Source organism: Diceros bicornis, chromosome 2, assembly GCF_020826845.1.
Source record: "Diceros bicornis minor isolate mBicDic1 chromosome 2, mDicBic1.mat.cur, whole genome shotgun sequence".
In the NCBI taxonomy this organism is placed as follows: domain Eukaryota; kingdom Metazoa; phylum Chordata; class Mammalia; order Perissodactyla; family Rhinocerotidae; genus Diceros; species Diceros bicornis.
In genome coordinates, this window is record NC_080741.1 from 37,289,674 (window position 1) to 37,309,721 (window position 20,048).

The 20,048-nt window shown below is 36.7% G+C and overlaps 1 protein-coding gene across 4 annotated transcripts in view; it reads right to left on the minus strand.

Moving 5' to 3' along the window:
• Positions 1-20,048, minus strand: part of CLASP2 (cytoplasmic linker associated protein 2) — a 168,608-nt gene that overhangs the window by 60,416 nt on the left and 88,144 nt on the right. For all 4 annotated transcript variants that reach the window (XM_058554565.1, XM_058554545.1, XM_058554555.1 and 1 more), the window contains exons 14-19: positions 19,844-19,903; positions 18,156-18,233; positions 17,336-17,503; positions 14,991-15,046; positions 13,487-13,660; positions 965-1,066 (exon numbers count right to left, since the gene is read on the minus strand). In XM_058554565.1, coding sequence (XP_058410548.1) covers positions 965-1,066; positions 13,487-13,660; positions 14,991-15,046; positions 17,336-17,503; positions 18,156-18,233; positions 19,844-19,903 — 638 coding nt within the window. The remainder of the gene's footprint in view (positions 1-964; positions 1,067-13,486; positions 13,661-14,990; positions 15,047-17,335; positions 17,504-18,155; positions 18,234-19,843; positions 19,904-20,048) is intronic.

A 20,048-nucleotide genomic window follows, 5' to 3' on the forward strand; every position in this document is an offset into this window, starting at 1 on the left:
CAGACAAATAGGGAATCTATATCCCAATAAATCATCTAAACAACAGTGGAAAATAGTTAAATCTATGTCTTTCCAAAATAGCCAAGTATGTAGAATAACCCCAGCATTATTTCCCTAGAAAAAATTCCTGTTTTTAGAGATAAGTGCTAATGAAAATCTCTTGATAAAGAAGGAATGGGAACAAACTCTTTTAAATTAATAATGCCATAAATGTATGTGTTACTATTCTGGAACATGTAGGAACGGATCACTCATTTTACCTAGACCTCAAAATTGTGCTTTTTAATAACTGTGCTTATGAGGAACTCAGCTTCCAATGAAACGGCAAAAATATAAATCTTAAATTTAACAAGGAATATAGCAGAACTGGTCATTTCAATTTATGTTTCCTCACTATGAATCAGTATATACCTGCCAAAAATGCTAACCATATTGTAATAGATTGTGGGGAAAGTACAAAGATACCATATATCTGTCCTTGAATAGCATTAGTTAGATGCAAACAGATTTAATGCTAATATATGGCAATTATTTTGCCTCTAAAAAGCACAATTTTCCACATCTGCAAGTTTCTGAGTAGACTGTGAAAACCTTAATGCTAAGAGATTTGTGCTATTTAAAATATCTTCATGCAAAAGTTTGTACAGCAGATGAAAGTTTTCTTTCTAAGTGGCAGATAACGATGATGCAGCCCTAATAACACACCAAAGACAAGACAACACCCACTCAAAAAAATTCCAAAACATGCACAACAACTGACCCAAAACATTGAAAAAAAAATACCTTCATTTTTGTCAGGTGATGATGAACCTAAAGTACAGAACAAGAACTCAGTATGTGGCTTTTCTTTTTTGAAATTAGCTTTGTCTTTATCCACTGGTCAATCTCCTAATACAGTAATATACAAGAAAGACACTTATTCTAACATATTACAAATATAGGACAACTGATAGGCAATACGTACGCTGTGATTGAGACACCATTTTTGTTCGACTTCTTCCTCTAGAATCTGTCTTGGCATTTCCCATGCCAGCAAGTGGTGCTGAAAGCTTTGCTCTCACCCGGCCTAAGGAATAAATTATTTACAAAATTAAAGACATTTTTCTATAATATTTAGTAATGAGGAAAAAAAAATCTCACTATAATTTTCTAATTGGGTATGTTTTTCAAGCATTGTTAAATTCTGTAATAATGTAACCATCACTTACAGATTAAATTTCTCTTAAAATTTTTAAAATATATACTGCTTTTTATGTATTGCACCATAAGCTAACTTTCCTTCAAGGGTAAGAATAATGTCAAACTAAAAGATTTCCATTCTTACCTTTGATATTATTAGTCCAGTAAAGTAGAGTTACAATTAGGATAATTACCATAGGCATGTCACTTGTTTCTTAATTGGCAGCTCCAATTCTAAAATTTCAGTTTCCATGAAATTTAGTTTATTCTCAAATCTAGCCTATAGTTTTAAATATAAGCTTAACCTTAGAAACAACAGCCCAAATAATCCTTTTGACTGTAAAAGTACTTCTAGAGGGCTCTGCAAGAAGAGATAATACTAGGTAAAATATTTAATCTTTTTATTCTATGCTAAACACCAGATTACTACAGATGTGTATGGACATTTTTACTATTCTCTTCCCCCAACCAACCAATTACATTTATAAAATGACTTGAGGAAATACCTTATTCTTCTCCTCTACCACTGCCTCATCACCCTCCACAAAACCAAGCCACAAACATCTATTTCTAGAGCTCTAGAACCAGAGGAGATAATGCTAATCAAAGTGCTTAAGTAAACTGTCAATAGTAAAAACAAAAATATATTACTAGCAGCTACTTTGGTGTTCTCAAGCAACAGTCTCAACCACTATCAAATCAGAACCAATACCAAACATAATCATAAAAAAGAGCTCAGAATCCTTTTTAGTTAAAAGGTACAATTCATAGGGCAATCACAATGTACTGGCTAGCCTGGTACAGTTATACTAATTAGGAAAAAACACACTGAAGACTAAGGAGAAATTATAAAATTAAAAAAGGAGCGAGGGAAGACAAGAGAGTGATTAAAAACTAGGAATAAAACAGAAGCAAAACCAGAAGTACAGCTGGTAGAGTCCTAGCATTCTATCAACTTCTTTAAGGCCTCTAATAAGCCCATAGTTCAGGCCTTTCACCCTTTTACAGAGCCTGTTTAGAGTAGGACACAATGTTCTCCTGATTAAGAAGTACAACAGAAAGACAAAATTATTATTTTTGAAATGGAGAATTTATCCGATATAACAAAGAAATTAGGATAAGTATTTTAATACTACTATTCTAAATTATAATGCCACAGTGCCAGAAACCATTTTTATAGAGTACTCCAATTTAAAACTTAAAATGTGAAAATATTTCAAATATATCAGAGTAAATATAAGACCAAAAATAATGTTAAATCTAGTTAGTTTTGTATCACAAGAAAATGTCATCCATGTAAAACTTAGAAGAAAAAAAATGTGCTTCAAATCAGAGGTTTAATAAGACAGCCTTCGGGCAGGATAAATTTAAAAATTGAATTTTTTCCCTTTCCACAAATTCAAAAGCAATAAATAATTATTTTTTAAAGTAAACTGGCTCAGTAAAATCAAGTGTTACATCTAGCAAGTTTTTTGTAATCCCAAATTCAAATCATATATGCAATTCCCCAGTAACTGATTCAAAGTCAAAGATACATTTAAAAGTTGACTAAATAAATGCATTTAAATGCTGATGATACTTAAACTCCAATGATAAAGCAATGGCGCATGCTCCCCCAAAGTATAAATGAATTGGCATAAATTAGAAAACAAAAACAGAAAAACAAAAGAAAGGCATTAATGTCACTACTGGAAAAAAATGAAACTATGTACTAACTTTATACTAAATATTATTAAACATGTTAAGCAATTATGTTTTCCCAGCATGAGATGATCTAAGACACAAAGCAAAACTCCAGGACGAAGAATTAAAAAAAAAAAAAAAAAAAAAAAAAAGAATCCACACGTATAACTAACACAACCAAACATAAAATGTAGAAGCTATCACAGCTGGCAAATTATATAGATTTGCAAAGAAATTAGCCTATTTTAGTTTTTAATATTTATTTCCTACTAATGAAAATATTAATGTAGGAGGTATTTGTGTTACTAACAAAACGTATAATTCTTACCATCTTCTGATGCTGTTCCTAAATAAGGGAAATAAAACAATAACATTTCAACAAATTCTGCCAATGCTGATGTGAAGACCTACTTCACGCCTCCCACCCAAGACTAAAATGAAAAGGTGAAAACAAAAAATATCTTCTAGTCTGATAGCCTTAAATTAACTTTAAAAGGTTCATTTTGAAACAAAAAACAAAATTTGAAGTAAAGTAATGACTCACAACACAAAAAAAGACAACTGGAAATGGCAATTCTATAACAAACACTTTTATCTGCTATATTTCATACTTAAAATTTGAAGTGGTGAGGAAAATTAGAGAAATTCATCACTAAAGAAAGATGCAACTCTTTCATTACTTTCTTCGAAATGAAGATTTTTATAGATCTTTCCAGAGTAAGAACACTCTCTGTGAATTTTCAAAAGGTAGTCCATAAAAGAACTAAAAAAGCTAATTGACACAGGAACCAAATCCATGACCTAGGCCTCATTTACCCAGTATTTTCATCAGAACATTACAAAGACCTATCAGTCCATCAGCAATTTACTCAATACCTATATGCACTCCCTAAGATATCAATGAAAACTAGAAAAATGACAAATATCATAACTCACTACTACTAAAGAACAATAATAGATATGTCTTTGCATGTGTATATAGTTTTTTTTAAACATAGGATTGAACACCAGTGACAGCAGTAGGATTGAACACCAGTGACAGCAGTAAGTCACATAACATAGGCGATTCCTCAAATAGGCTGATGTTTCTGACCCAAACAAGAAAGTATTTTGATCTAGAAAGTGAGAATAATTTGTTTTTTTTTTTTTTTAACTTTTATTTATTTATTTTCCCCCAAAGCCCCAGTAGATAGCTGTACATCATAGTTTCACATCCTTCTAGTTGCTGCATGTGGGATGTGGCCCCAGCATGGCCGGAGAAGCGGTGCGTCGGTGTGCCCCTGGGATCCGAACCCCCGCCGCCAGCAGCGGAGCGGGCGCACTTAACCGCTAAGCCATGGGGCCGGCCCATGAATAATTTGTTTTTAAAGGATCCAGAATCGCCGTGTTAGAAGTGATATCGAAGGATTTGAAATATAGAAACTATCTCTTGGTGGGCTTTCATTTCATTCAATAATTTTTGAAAGTTATGAAATACATTAAACACATAGAGAAGCACAGAGACTAACATATATAACACTCATGTACACAACCCAAGATTAAATAAATGTTCCATTTCATTGGAATGGAAGATATATCAATTTCAGAGTTTATGTAATAACTGACAGAAAAAAATACAGTTCTCCATTTTTCCTAGATCTCATACTGTGCCTTACATATTTAGTATCTCCTTACAAGTTCTTAAAAAAAGCTCAAGTTCCTAGATAACATTATGGTATTTGAAGTGAGGGGAAAGTGTGGGTAACATACTATCTAGATCAGATAAAAATTACCATACAGATAAAAATACTACATTGAATCAAGCAACTACAGATAAAGTATAATCATTTGAATACTGAAATTAAAAAGGCAAAGCTTAAAGTAAGTTCAGTTTTGATTAAATGTTAGTTTAAAACTCAATCTTAAAAAGACAGTATCTGTAACTTGCATTTCATTTTCATAAATAACCACATGAATCTGTAAAATATGTCATTTGTCTCCAGAGTTAGTAAAGAGTTGAATCAAACGACTTATGAGATTCTTTTCCGTTCTTCTAAATCTAATATTTCAGAGAGAGACTTAACAAATCAAGAATATTTCTAAGAGCTCATAGAAAAAGATTTTAAGATGATTGATTTAACTTACAACAAACATTAAACTAGTATTTGAGTACACTGGGAAACCCAAAAATGGACATGCCTAACCCAAAATTCAATAAGAGAATTATGTAGCCATTTTCTCATTGATTGCTGCTAAATAAGCAGACTATTTTCAAAATTAAGAGAATAAACAAAGATATTATATGGAATCCAAGAGCCATAAAAATCTTTAGTAGTAGAATTAGAAAAGAAGTTCTTACCATCCATCTTGTCAGAAGTATCCTCTTTGATGAAAGAGCAAGCAAAGAACAGAGGAAAACTTAGTATATTAGAAAAAAAAGATTTTATAATCCCTAGAAAACATTATTCTTAAGACGACAGAATTCACAGCACAGACATATATAAAAGGCTAAACTAAAACATACTAGATTAAACAAGATGAGGTTCCCATGTGAGATCAAGACTACAAAAAAACCCAAAAAACAAAAACAGGATCGATAATGAGTCTGATTTTCACCAACCTAGAGAGAGAAATTAGTGAAGCCCATGTCCCCAACCTTGGACCCTTGCCATCATCAGGCAAATGCTCTGCTTTGGTCTGCTGAGTTTCTCCTTATCAGAGTCACCTTGCCTTGCTTCTTCATTTCCTCTATAGCCTAGAGCACATTCCTCAAATTCTACTCTTCAGTTCTCCCGTCATGATCCTCTGTCTAGTGCCTTGTTGCTTCCCCACCCCATCCTTTCTTAGAACTTCCAATCCCTATAAAACCTCAGATCTGAATAAATCTCAATTTCCCTACTCTATTACTAGGAAGTACCCCAATAGAGCAAAATTACAAAACTATGAAATCATGCATACTGGCACTGCTAGAAACTGGGGTAATTATCAGGCTTGGCCTTTAGCGTCTGTGCAGGTAAGTATTAACATAACAGGCTTTAAGCTGCTCTCAAGAAGGGCCTACTTATGGGGCTGGCCCTTGGCTGGCCTTTGGGAACTTAGTTTTGGATGCTCCCTCTGTCAACGATAAGGTTATTTTGTGTGTGTGGGGGTGGGGGGTGGTACTGAACTCTGCTATACCAACTGTTTTTATACTAAACTGTTTTTGCAAACAGTGTGATTTATGGTGAACACCTGCTTTCTTTTTGGGAGTGGAATTCTGATAATTGTGGCTGGTCATGTGGCAGGGTGGCTGCTTAACTACCTCCCTTCCACCCTCTCCCTGGACTCTGAGTCTTAAGTGAGCTTCCCTGGGCAGAAACAACGTGCACATTTTCCTGCATTTCATTGCTGGAGGAAGGGGCATGTTCTATGCAGCCCCTCATCCTCATCTCTGGGAGAGAGAACTCTGAAAGCCTGTGCCTAGACTCCTCCAGAATACCTGACGAAACTGTTTCCCTTGCTGATCCTGCTTGTGTCCTTTTGCTATGATAAACCTCAGCCATGAGTACAGTGGCCTCTTAGTCCTGTGAGTCCTTCTGGCCAAGGCCCCAAATGTATGGGTGATTGTAGGAAGTCCAGAAGAGTGCCTTACCTCTTGTGCCCCCTCTATGGCTATTCCAAACCTCAAGCCACCTCTCGGACACCCTGCTTTTTATTAGCACATGATCCTGAGGTTGACTCCTCAGGGAAGAAGTCACAACAACCTCCTGGATAACTCTTCTTAATGCCCATTCCCCCAAAATATATTTGAATCTACTTCCTTCTTCATTTCCTTCCCTTCTACTTCAGGGAAACTGATGACCCTTCCACATCTAAGACTAACTCTCCAGTTATGCTCTATACATTCCATTCCTCACACCTTTCATAGGAACTTTGGCCATAAATTATCTCCTCTCATCCTTGCAATTTTAATTATTTTTTATTTTTTAAAATTTTTCTGAGGAAGATTCACCCTAAGCTAACAAGCGTTGCCAATCCTCCTCTTTTTTTTTGCTTGAGGAAGATTAGCCCTGAGCTAACATCCCTGCCAATCTTCCTCTATTTTGTATGTGGGACACTGCCACAGCATGGCTGGTGAGTGGAGTAGGTCCACGCCTGGGATCCAAACCCGCGAATCCAGGCCGCCGAAACAGAGCACGTGGAATGTTAACCACTTGGCCACAAGGCCGGGCCCTCATCCTTGCATTTTTAACTTTTCCTTCTCTACTGACTCTACGACCTTAGTATACAAACATATTTAACTCCTCCAATCTTAAAAAACAAAAAGTTCACTAACTTTTAATTACAAATCTTACAACGTTCTTTTACCTCTTTTCTTGATCATCAAGCACAGGAATAATTTATACAAATTCTCCTTCCAACTTCTTCCTCAGTCAACTGAAATATGGCTTCTGTCCACATGATACCACTGAAACCATTTATATTCTTTTCCAGTTAAACAATTCCACAAACCCATTGTTGAGAATAAATATTCATAAATATGCATACATATATCAAGGTTTCCTTAACACAAATTCCTATCTCCCATCACACCAAGCTTCCTCTTCAGGATACAGTTTTAAAGGGTAAACTTCAAAATACTCATGATATTCCTGTTGCCAAAGGATTTAGCACTTTAGTGGAGGAAAAACCCACTGGCGACTGCTTTAAGGAATGTACTGAGTTTAATATTGAAAGATTACAGTAAGAACAACTCTCTAATAACTTCCAAATGTAATCTCAAGCATAGATCTCTCTCCTGAGTTCTATACCACTATATCTCAATGCCTCACTATACCACTATGCCTCCTGAACACCTCCAGTTTGATGTCTCACAGGGACTTCAAACTCAAAATGAATAAAACTCAACAAGCTTTTAGCTGCTCATCCTTTAGCAACCTCCAGTAGACTGAGAGACTCTCTGGTACCCGGTAGGGTACCCGGCAAAAACTAAGTGTTCATTAAGTGTTTGCTGAAAAATGATGGAAAATTCCCTCTGATGCATAAATGTTCTGTCATGATAAGCAAGACTCAAAGTAGAAGAAAACAGAGAGTACACCAGTCACATGTTTATAAGAAAGCAGAGAGAGAGAGAGAAAGAAAAAGAGAGAAAAAAGAAAGATAAAGAAAGAAAGATATGTTGAGAGCAACAGAAAAAAGAAATAGAAAAAAAGAAATAGAAATAGAGAGAGAGAACGAGAAAATCCATTATTTAAGCCCTGGAAAGAGCCACAGGCAAGTAGTTCCTTGTCCCTGAGTGTGAATCCGGGCCAGATGAAGAAAAGAGAAAAGAGGGACACCATTCCCTTTTGTAATAAACCAAACAGGCAATTCAAACTTCAAAGAACCTAAAGAAACAAATTAAGTCAATTTCATGGCACTATTACAAGCTTTCTTATGAAAAAAATATTGTTGCAAATTGGCTTTCCAATTCACATGAAAACATTTCAAATATAATATTTTTCTGGTAATAAAAAGAATAGATATTAAATATAATGTTTTATTTTTAAGACTCAGGATAAGCTTTTTTAAGTCTTTTCCCCACTTAAAAAAAGTTAAGATATAATTCACGTACCATAAAATTCACCCTTTTAGGGTATACAATTCAGTGTTTTTAATATATTCACAAAGTTGCACAACTCTCACCACTATCTAATTCCAGAACATTTTCATCACCCCAAGAAAGAAATCCTGTACCCGTTAGGAGTCACTCCCTATTCCCTTGACTCCCAGCCCCTAGCAACAACTAATTTACTTGCTGTTTCTGTGGATTCACCTCTTCTAGGCATTTCATATAAATGAAATCACACAGTATGTGGCTATCTGTGTCTGACTTCATAATATTTTCAAGATCTCTCCATCTTATAGCACTCATTAGTACTTCATTTTCTGTAATATACTCCTTTTTATGGCTGAATAACATTCCATTCCACTGTATGGACAAACCTGCTTTTTTTTTTTTAAAGACTCCCCCCCCCCCCCCCCCGCAAAGCCCCAGTAGATAGTTGTATGTCATAGCACATCCTTCTAGTTGCTGTATGTGGGACGTGGCCTCAGCATGGCTGGAGAAACGGTGCGTAGGTGCACGCCCGGGATCCGAACCCAGGCCACCAGCAGCGGAGCGTGCGCACTTAACCACTAAGCCACGGGGCCAGCCCTGGACAAACCTGCTTAACCACTCACCAGTTGATGGACATTTGAGTTGTTTCCACTTTTTGACTATTATGAATAATGTTGCCATGAACATTTATGTACATGTTTTATGAGAACATGTTTCATATGTCTTGGGTATACAGCCAGGAGTGAAACTGCTGAGTCACATGGCAACTCTATGTTTAACTTTTTTGAGAAATTGCCAAACTGTTTCCAGAGTGGTTCTACCGTTTTACGTTCCCAACAGCAGTGTTAAAGGGTTCCAATTTTTCCAGATCCTTGCCAGGTTTGTTGTTGTCCATCTTTTTGATAATAGCCATCCTAGTGGGTATGAAGTGACATCTCATCCTACTATTGATTTGCCCTTCCCTAATGACTAATGATGTTGAGCATCATTTCATGTGCTTATTGACAATTTGTATACTGTCTTTAGAGAAATGTCTATTCAAATCCTTTGCCCATTTTTAAATTGAATTGTCTTTTGGTTATTGAATTGTAAGAGTTCTTTATATATTTGGGATATAAGTCCCTAATCAGATTATGTGATTTGCAAATGTTTTCTCTCATTCTCTGTGCTGTCTTTTCACTTTCTTGATGGAGCACTTTGAAGCACAAAAGTTTTTAATTCTGATGACATCAGTCCAATTTATCTATCTTTTCTTTGGTTGCTTGTGTGTTTCGTGTAGTATCTAAGAAAACACTGCCTAATCCAAAGTCATGAAGGTTTACACCTATGTTTTCCTCCACGAGTTTTAGAGTTTTAGCTCTTACATTCGGGTCTTTGATCCATTTTGAGTAAATTTTTTGGATATGGTGAGATAGGGGTCCAAATTCATTTCTTGGCATGTGGCTATCCAGTTGTTCCAGTATCATTTGTTGAAAAGACAATTCTTTCTCCACTGGTCTTGGCACCCTTAATAAAAATCAATTGACCATAAATGGGTTTATTTCTGGATTCTCAATTCTATTACATTGATCTATATGTCTATCCTTAAACCAGTACCACACAGACTTGATTACTGCAGCTTTGAAGTAAGTTTTGAAATTGGGAAGTGTTGAGTCCACCAACTTTGCTCTTCTTTTTCAAGACTGTTTCACCTATTCTGGATCCCTTGCATTTTCAAAAGGATTTTAGGATCAGCTTGTCACTTTCTATAAAACGGCAGCTGGACTTTTGATACAGATTGCACTGAATCTGTAGGTCAATGTGCCATGTTAACAATATTAAGCCTTTAAAGAATCTGCATATCTCTCTATTTAGATCCTCTTTAATTTCTTTTAAAAATGTGTTGCAGGTTTTAGTGTACAAGTGTGAAATAAAAAATTTATATATATATATTGGTTTCTGGCCCCAGTTCCTGGCACAGAGCTCCTAAGACCCTTGTAATTTCCTAAGTGATAAGAGCACTTGGAGCATCTTCTGTTCTAATATTTGGTCTTTGACTCTGGAACCTGACACAGTGCTCCTAAATCCCTTGAAATTTCCTGGGAAATAGGAGTGTCTTTTGTTCTAATGAGTTAATTCCTGGTGGGCTTCTGGACAGTTTCAGGATGGAGGCTGGTCACCAGAAAGATGAAGCCAGGATTAGAAGCTTGGAATTTTCACCCCACCCTCCATCCTCTGGGAAAGGGAGAGGAGCTGGAGATGAGTTAATGATAGATCATGCTTCTGTGATGAAGTCTCCATAAAAATCCCAAAAGTACGAGGTTTCAGAGTGTTTCTGGATTGGTGAAGACATGTACCAGGAGGTTGGTGCACTGCACTCCAACTCCATGGGGATAGAAGCTCTTGTGTTTGGGACTCTTCTGGACCTCACCCCATGTATCTCTTCATCTGGCTGTTATTCGTATCCATACTCATAATAAACTAGTAATCTAGTAAACAGACTGTTTTCCTGAGTTCTATGAGCTGCTCTAGCAAATTAATTATACCTGAGGAGGGGTTCACAGGAACCTCTGATTTATAGCCAGTTGATCGGAAGCACAGAAGACAACCTGGACTTGCAAATGATGCCTGAAGTGGGAGTGGGGGGCAGTCTTATGGGACGGAGCCCTTAACCTGTGAGGCCTGTGCTAACTATGATTAGTGTCAGAATTGGATTGAATAATAGGACACCCAGTTGATGTAGGAGAATTGCTTGGTGTGGAAAACCCACACATCTGGTGTCAACAGTATTATGAGTATGAGAGTAAAGGAGAAACACAGGAGTGGTTTTTCCTAGAGAAGTCTTACACTTCTTTTGTTATACTCATTCCTAAATATTTTATTCTTTTTGATGCTATTATAATTGGAATTGTTTTCTTACTTTCATTTTCAGATTGTTCATTTGGAAATACAACTGATTTTTGTATATTGATCTTGTATTCTGCAACCCTGCTAGACTCAATAATAAGTTCTAGTTTTTTTGTGGATCCCTTAGGATTTTCTATAATTAATATCATGTTTTATGCAAATAAAGATAGTTTTACTTATTTTCCAATCTGGATACCTTTTCTTTCTTTTTCTTGCCTAACTGACCTGGCTAGAACCTTTACGATAATGTTTAAATTGCATGCCGTTCTAAGTAGCGTGATGAAATCTCCTGCTATACCACTCTGTATTCAGGACGTGAATCATCCCTTGGTCCAGTGTATTCACACTGTATACACTACCTGCTCATTAGTCATTAAGTAGCCGTCTTGGTTATTAGATTGACTGCTGTCATATCCTAGTGCTTGTATTCGACTTATTTTATGTAATAATGGCCTCAAAGTGCAAGAGTAGTGATGCTGGCAATTCAAATACTCCGAAGAAAAGCTATAAAGTGCTTCCTTTAAGTGAAAAGGTGAAAGTTCTCGACTTAATAAGGAAAGAAAAAAAATCATATGCTAAGGTTGCTAAGATCTACAGTAACTTTTATTATAGCATATTGTTATAATTGCTCTATTTTATTATTAGTTATTGTTGTTAATCTCTTACTGTGCCTAATTTACAAATTAGACTTTATCATAGGTATATATGTATAGGAAAAAACATAGTATACATAGGATTTGGTACCATCTGCGGTTTCAGGCGTCCACTACAGGTCTTGGAAAGTATCCCCATGAATAATGAGGGACTACTGTATTTACAGGTCTTTCAATTTGCATTTGTTTGATTACAACTGAGGTTCAACATTTGTTGTGGCGTTTTCTGGGCAATTACGATATATAATTTCCTTGATATACGTAGAATATTTTTCTATAAAAATAAGTTCATTTGTTTCTCATAGACTTATTAAAACTTGTTGACATTTTAGCTTTTTTTTTGTAGTAGGTAGCAAAAACTTTTCCCCTTTTTGTTTCCAGCCACTTGATTTTCTATTTTCACACATATGATTTAAATCAGAGGAACTTTTCCCTCATGATTTTTTGGCTTTTATGTTTAGAAATTCCTTCCCCAACCTGAAATTAGACAAATACTCAACTACTATGTTTTCATCAAGTTGCTTTACGTTTTTGTTCAACTTTTTAGTCATCCGGAATAATTTTTTTTTTTTTTGGCGAGGAATATTGTCCCTGAGCTAACATCTGTGCCAATCTTCCTTTAGCTCAATTTTGTATGCGCAATGCTGCCAGAGCATGGCTTGATAAGCAGTGTGTAGGTCTGCGCCTGGGATCTGAACCCGCAAACCCTGGGCTGCCGAAACGGAGCACACAAACTTAACCACTACCCCATCGGGCTGGCCCCTGGAATAAATTTTTATATGATGTGAAACATGGTTCTAACTTAATTTTGTACCAAGTTGTAAACCATGTGTCTAAATACAATTTACTAAATAATTTATCCCTTCCTCACTAAATGTAGCTGTGCCAACTTTATCATGTACTACATTCATACCTAATATCTCTGCACTTCCTACTGTGTTCCAATGATTTGCTTGACTAGTGTTCCACCAGTACTACTCAAGAGAAAGAAAAATGACGCACAAAACAGAGACCAGAAAAATGGATAACCAACCTCAAACTTTTAAAGGTGATGGACATAAAAAATAAAGTCTGAATAGCTTTGAGAATATATGTTTCAATTTTGACTATGATTAAAGTCTTCGCAGTTTTCCCAGATACCCAAAAGGCTTTAACTTCTTGGTAAGGGAACAGAAGTAGGAGAAAGAACAGAGAAGCTGGATACCCAATGCCCTCCCCAAACTCCCTTAGTAACCCATGGTTGGATGTGGCAGTACTGCAGAGCTGTGAAAATTCTATAGGCAAATCATGGAATCAAGAATTGTTCCTTTGATCAAGACGATTAGGAGGATGACAAGGGGAAAATTGGAAACAAGGCAGCTTCTAGATACCTCAGAACTATGTCCCAAGTATAGAATCACATTAAAACATATGGACTATCCTTAACTAGTAAGAATGAAATAGAAATCATTAAGATATCACCATCATCCTGACTTCACTGAGACCAGGGAGAAAACAATGTATAATTTCCTATAATTAGCTGTCTTACCTAATGATGCATAGGAACCTGGATTCAGGGCACCTGCACCTAAGCGTCCACTTCGCACAGCCTGCCCAGCAGCATGATGTGCCTTGGCACCAGCAGCAGCATTCACGTCAATGTCACTTCGTGAACGCTGCAGGCTTCCTGGAAGGGAACTGGCTTTGCTGCTGCCTGCTGATACTATGGAAAACAAAGCAAAGGTAACCTATATTATTTACATCACTGCAAAAAGCATGAAAACTATATGAACTTGAAACCACCATGAGCTAATCCATGATGACAAATAGTCAAAAAGGAGCAGTGGCCAGATGGACACTAGACAGTATTTTATAGTATTGTAAAGTCAGAATGCCTCAGTTTCAATCTTGTCACAACTAAATCTTCTTGGACAACTTTCTCAATACTTCTCTGCCTCATTCTCCTCTTCCACAAAATGGGAAAAATAACTATATTTTGTAAAATTCATAGGACTGTTTTGTAGATGAAGAGATGATGTTCATGCCTGATTCAAGAAAATGAAGCACTAGAGAAGATAAACAGATGGGAGCAGTGCTATCTTTTTACTATCAGAAAAATGCAAGGAGAACTAGTCCAAGAGTAGGGTTAGTCAGAAAATAATGCAGATTCTGTCACTCTTAGGCAATGCCAATAAAGTCATTAAATTTCTGGCCTTTAGTTTTTCAGTTCTAAAAATGAGAAGTGTTATAAACTGTGAGTTAGGATCCATTAATAGGCTGTGAAATCAACTGAGTGGGTCATGGACAGCATTTTAAAGAAATGAAACAGAATAGAAAACAGAGTGCACCACAAGTAACGGTAAGGAGTGCTTCATGGAACTTCGATTTATACTATACATGTACACATGTACACAATATACTACATAGTATACGTATATTGTATGTATATAATTACATACACTACAAGGTATATATTATACATAGCATATGTATATGGTATACAACACAGATAGACCATATGTGTATAGTATTGGGCTACTACATAAAACGATTTTCTCCTGGGGCTGGCCCGGTGGTGTAGTGGTTAAGTTTGTGTGCTCTGCTTCAGCAGCCCGGGGTTCGCAGGTTCGGATCTCGGGTGCAGACCTACACACCACTTAACAAGCCATGCTGTGGCAGGCGTCCCACATATAAAGCAGAGGAAGATGGGCATGGATGTTAGCCCAGGGCCAATCTTCCTCAGCAAAAAGAGGATTGGCAATGGATGTTAGCTCAGGGCTAATCTTCCTCACCAAAAAAAAAAGGATTTTCTCACTGTGCATCATATCAAAAGTTTAAAAGTTTAACATAGCTTAAAAACTATACTTTAAAAGCACATCAAAACAGTTTAAAAACTAAACAGTTTTTAACAGCAGTAGCTTTTAAACTGTTCTGATGTGACCAATGATGAGAAAATCATTTTATATAGTAACTTTTACTTTATATATAAAGTAGCTTTTACTTTATTTATTAAGAAAAATATGTTACAATTCTTACTTAAAAAGGCAACTTACCTCTTCCAGCCACAGCCGACGGGTTTGCCGTAGACCATTTAGAAGAAAAAGGGCGACTGCAAGGTAAAAAGAAATACTTTTAGTAAGAACACATAATTTATTACCCCTTTGATAACAATTAGCGCAACACTACTGAGTTTTCTGAAGAGTTGACAAGTACTTCTAATTTTAATTTTCCTTTTATATGTCACTTTAGAACAGTTGTTGTCACATATCAATGGTATCTCAATTAGCTGTGAAGCAAAAACGAAATAACTAGCAATGAATAAAGATGGTAAGCTCTACAGAGACAAGGACCAGAATGTTGTTGTTTACTCTGGTCCTCAGCACACATTACAGTGCTCACCATTGAGGGCTCAATAATAGCACTGTCCAACACTTGTATTCTGAGATATTTTACTTAGGAGGAGAGAGGAGTATGTTATTATTAGCACATAGGAAATTCAGCATAACCAAAGCCTCTGTCTAATGGTTGTAGCCCTTGGCAATTTGTGCCATTACCACGTAGGTATCATACTACCTACAGCTGTGTTATTGCATGGGGCAACAGAATCAAAGCTAAGAACTGCTGCTGAGGATGACATGTATGATGAGAAAGCAAAACAGCTCCAATAATCTCAAAGAATCCACCATCTTCCTTAATGTTTTTTTTTTTTCGTGAGGAAGAGTGGTCCTGAGCTAACGTCTATGCCAGTCTTCCTCTATTTTTTGTATGTGGGATGCCGCCACAGCATGGCTTGATGAGCAGTGTGTTGGTTCACGCCCAGGATCCGAACCAGCGAAGCCTGGGTCGCCAAAGTGGAGCATGCGAACTTAACCACTATGCCACTGGGCCGGCCCCTTAATATCTTTTTTGATTATTTATCTTTAATTACAATGGTACCCTGCAGCCCATAGATAAATAATATATCTAAAGATGTAAGGGGGATACTGAAAGCATAAATTTTAAAGGTGGGGGCAAGGCCAGACAGATGCAAAATCTCCAAACAGGTTAATGTCAGGCAAGTTATTATCATCAAATGGTAAATTTGGTAGTTGGTTATTAAGCCCAGTATTATATTATTTTTATAACTGTTCCCTAAACTTGCTACCCTATTAGACTGAAGCACACCACTTCCAGGTTCACAGAATTTAAAGCTTTTTACGTCTAAAGATATTACATAAGAGTAAGATAAAATACCTAGTTTAGATCCTTGCTACTCAAAGTATGGTCCCTGGACAAAAAGCATTGACTTCACCTAGGAGTGTGTAAAAAATGCAAAATCTCAGGCCCTATCCCAGATCTATTGAATCAGATTCTGCATTTTAATAAGATCTTCAGATGATTCATATGCACTTTAAAGTTTAAGCATAGTGAATAAAAGTAAAGGGAACAAAGCAAAAAAGCTCATGTGAGGTGAAGAATTTATCACATTTAACTAGAAGTTTAGATAGGTAATTATTCCTACAATAATTATTTTTTGAATATCTGCTTTTATTCTGAAAACTTGTAAGTCACTGGACTTTAGTACAGTACTCACAAGACCCTGGGAGTGCTTCTTTGAATTTCGTGCCCTAGGTCCCTCACTTGCCTCACCCTGGTCCCAGTCCTGCATCAGAGAGCTGCCAAGGCAACTAACAGTCTTTGCGGGGTCAAGATCCCAAAGAGACAGGAATTACAGAGAGGTAAGCTCACATTTTGTGAGCTGCTCTTTCCTGGCGAAACCTGCAGATACTTGTGGCCACTGCTAGGGAGCAGAGAAGGCATCAGAAATTTCAGCAATCTCATAGGGCTAGAGAGACAGAAAACAGGGTTAAGGGTTAAGGCTGCCAAGACTGCAAGGGTTTGAGGTAGCCAACATAATAATGAGAATGGAGTTACAGAGAACTGAGTCAGATACTAGAGAATTTTGACCCCTTGAGGGATTTGCTGAAATCTTTAACTGTGCAAGAGGCGAAGAAGGAAAACAGCAGATTGTTTATCAGTCACACAGTGCTGTATGAGTTCTGAAGATGACTTCCGAATCTCCATTACAATTCCTCCATTAAAATGCCCTAGAAATGGGCTACTTACTGTATGAACTATTTCTGAGGTATTAGAAAATGTATATAAATCAGTGCTTCCCAATCTTTTTCACAGACATAAACATATGGAAACAAAATGTGAATCACTAAACTCTTTACTCAAAGAGAAGAAGTTATACTAGCATGCAATCCAACCCTTGAGACAACAGACCAAAGAAAATCAGTACATTGGAGTCTTTCTTTCAAGGCTTTAAGTGAAAGCAAGCAGATAGATATTCAACCATCCAACCTGAACTTTGGGGAAAGGAAGAAATCATTAATTATCATTTGTATGACCTTACTTGAGACTTTCTTGTGAGCTAGACGAGGATCTGTCTGATTGTGGAAGAGATGCTACACTGCCAGAACTCTTTAAGTAAGTTTGGAGACTCTTCTGATAAGATGGCTCAAGGGAATTATACAATGTTTCTGCTTCACCAGGGAAGTGGTTTCTGAGACCCATGTATGTCCTGTAAAACAAATGAACAAAACAACAATAAAAAGCACATAAAGTAATAGTTTTACATGATTACACATTAACAGTAAAATGTGTACATGCGGGAAGAATGAAGATAGCCTATAGTTTTTTAATACATTCACTATGTGTTAAGTGAATACTTGCTAAATTAACAAGTTTTCATGGAAAGATGGCAGGCTTTTGAGAAAAGCAGATCTGAGTTTAAAACCTGGCTGTGATCCTCATGGTTTGTGTGGTCTTGGGTAAACCCTCAAATCTCCAAACTTCAGTTGCCAATCTATGGAGACACTACCTTTGCAAGATCATTTTAAGGATTAGAAAATGATGTATACCAACTGCCCCACACAGTAGAAGGTACATGACACGTGCTCAATAAATGACAGTTATTTTTATTCACAAAGAAAGTGAGTAGTGTGTTATGATGGAATAGGAATACTGATGATTATACAAATGACAATGCGAAGTAAACTGTTAGACATCTGGTACAGATTTAATGAAAAAAAAAATCAATCTCACTTTTACTAAAGAGCTAATCAAGTAGAATACTTGGGACACTTCTGATATTTTCATTCTCCCAATATAATTCCTTTCAAAGAAAACACCAACGAATGTTTAAAGTGTCAAAGGGAACATTATAGACTTACTTTCTTGCCTCCACTCTGGCCTCAGCATCAGCATCATGAATTCCCTTCTTAATAGTTTCAACCAAGACAGCTGCGTGTCTACAAAACAAAACATCTTTAGAATCACGTGTAAAACTATGTATTTCAGGGGCCGGCCCAGAGGCGTAGTGGTTAAGTGCGCACACTCCGCTTGGGTGGCCTGGGGTTTGCAGGTTCAGATCCCAGGCGCGCACTGATGCACCGCTTGTCAAGCCGTGGTGTGGCGGCGTCCCATATAAAGTAAAGGCAGATGGGCACGGATGTTAGCCCAGGGCCAATCTTCCTCAGCAAAAAGAGGAGGATTGGCATCCGATGTTAGCTCAGGGCTAATCTTTCTCATTAAAAAAAAAACAACTACGTATTTCACTACAAATGATACTTACTGCCTATATGTTACATATCAGTCACAAAGGGGCAGGGGAGGTAAAAAGATTAATTAGTGCATAATAATAAATCTAAGATTGCAAGATTTTCTAATAATCCACCCCATACATTTCATTCACGTATGGTTTCCTTCTGACAATTCAAACATAATTAACCTGAAAATAATTAACTTTATATGGAATCTAGATAATGTATAAATATACAGTACCTAAATTTTAAATTTTTAATGAATTAAAAAAAAACCTCTTCTGTGTGGCTGGCTCCTCACTAACCCATCTATGTAGAAAATGATTTGCTAACAGTATGATCAATTATGATCTGACTAAACTGAATAGTAGCTGTCACAAAAGAACTTAAAGAACATGGAATTACATCATGCCTACAATAAACAACAAATTCTAGTTTAAAAAAATGGGCTATAGGGCCGGCCCCGTGGCTTAGCGGTTAAGTGCGTGTGCTCCGCTCCTGGCGGCTCGGGTTCGGATCCCAGGTGCGCGCCGATGCATCGCTTGTCCAGCCATGCTGAGGCCATGTGCCACATAGCTGTGCAGCTATGACATAAACTATCTACTGGGGCTTTGGGGAGACAAAGGGAAAAAAAGGAGGAGGATTGGCATGGATGTTAGTTCAGGGCTGATCTTCCTCCCAAAAAAAAGGGCTATAAACAGATTAATGATTTCCATGAAAATGGAAAATCAGCAATGTATTCAACGTAAATATAGGTATATCCAAGCTTCAAACTTGAAACTAATGAGAAATACAGCCATGCGAATAGCAAGTGACCAGCTAGCTGCCCACATTTTCCTCTTGTTCACCTCAGAGCTATATTAGACGCTGCCCAGTATATACCTGACCAATGACACCTGACAGCTGGTGTGGAGAAACTTTCCAATGAATCACTTTGTTTTTTCAATCTCCTTCCTCTGAAAGGAGTGTCTTCCTTCTATCTTAAATCATTCGTTACTTGATTAACTGCACCTGAGGAAATGTATTTCACATGACTAGAGATAACGTTTTTAAGTTTTTGCCCAAGTTATCCTGGAGTATCTTACATAACCCATTCTACTTAAGAGACCCTCACTCACCCCACAAACAAAGAAGAAAATCATACTATTCATAGCTGCCAACAAATAAGAGGAGCATCACACCACAGCTTTAAAGGAAAACCAGTATAAATAACTTTTAAAGCAAAATGAGAAATAATGCAAAGCCAATATCATCAACTTCTAAGGAACTTATGACAATGGGGAGGGGAGGGAAGCAGGAGAGGAAAAGTTAATGCATACCTTTCTAATGAATGAGTCTGCCACTCTTGTAACAATAAATCTAAAAATTCAAATGAACGCCTGAAAAATAAGTTATAATTATAACTGTTATAACATTATATTGTTATATTAATCTATAACTAAATGTTAATTAACACTTTCTTTTATAATACTGCACTTTGCCCCCTGAATTAAAGAATAAGACATGTCTTTAGATATCTTAACT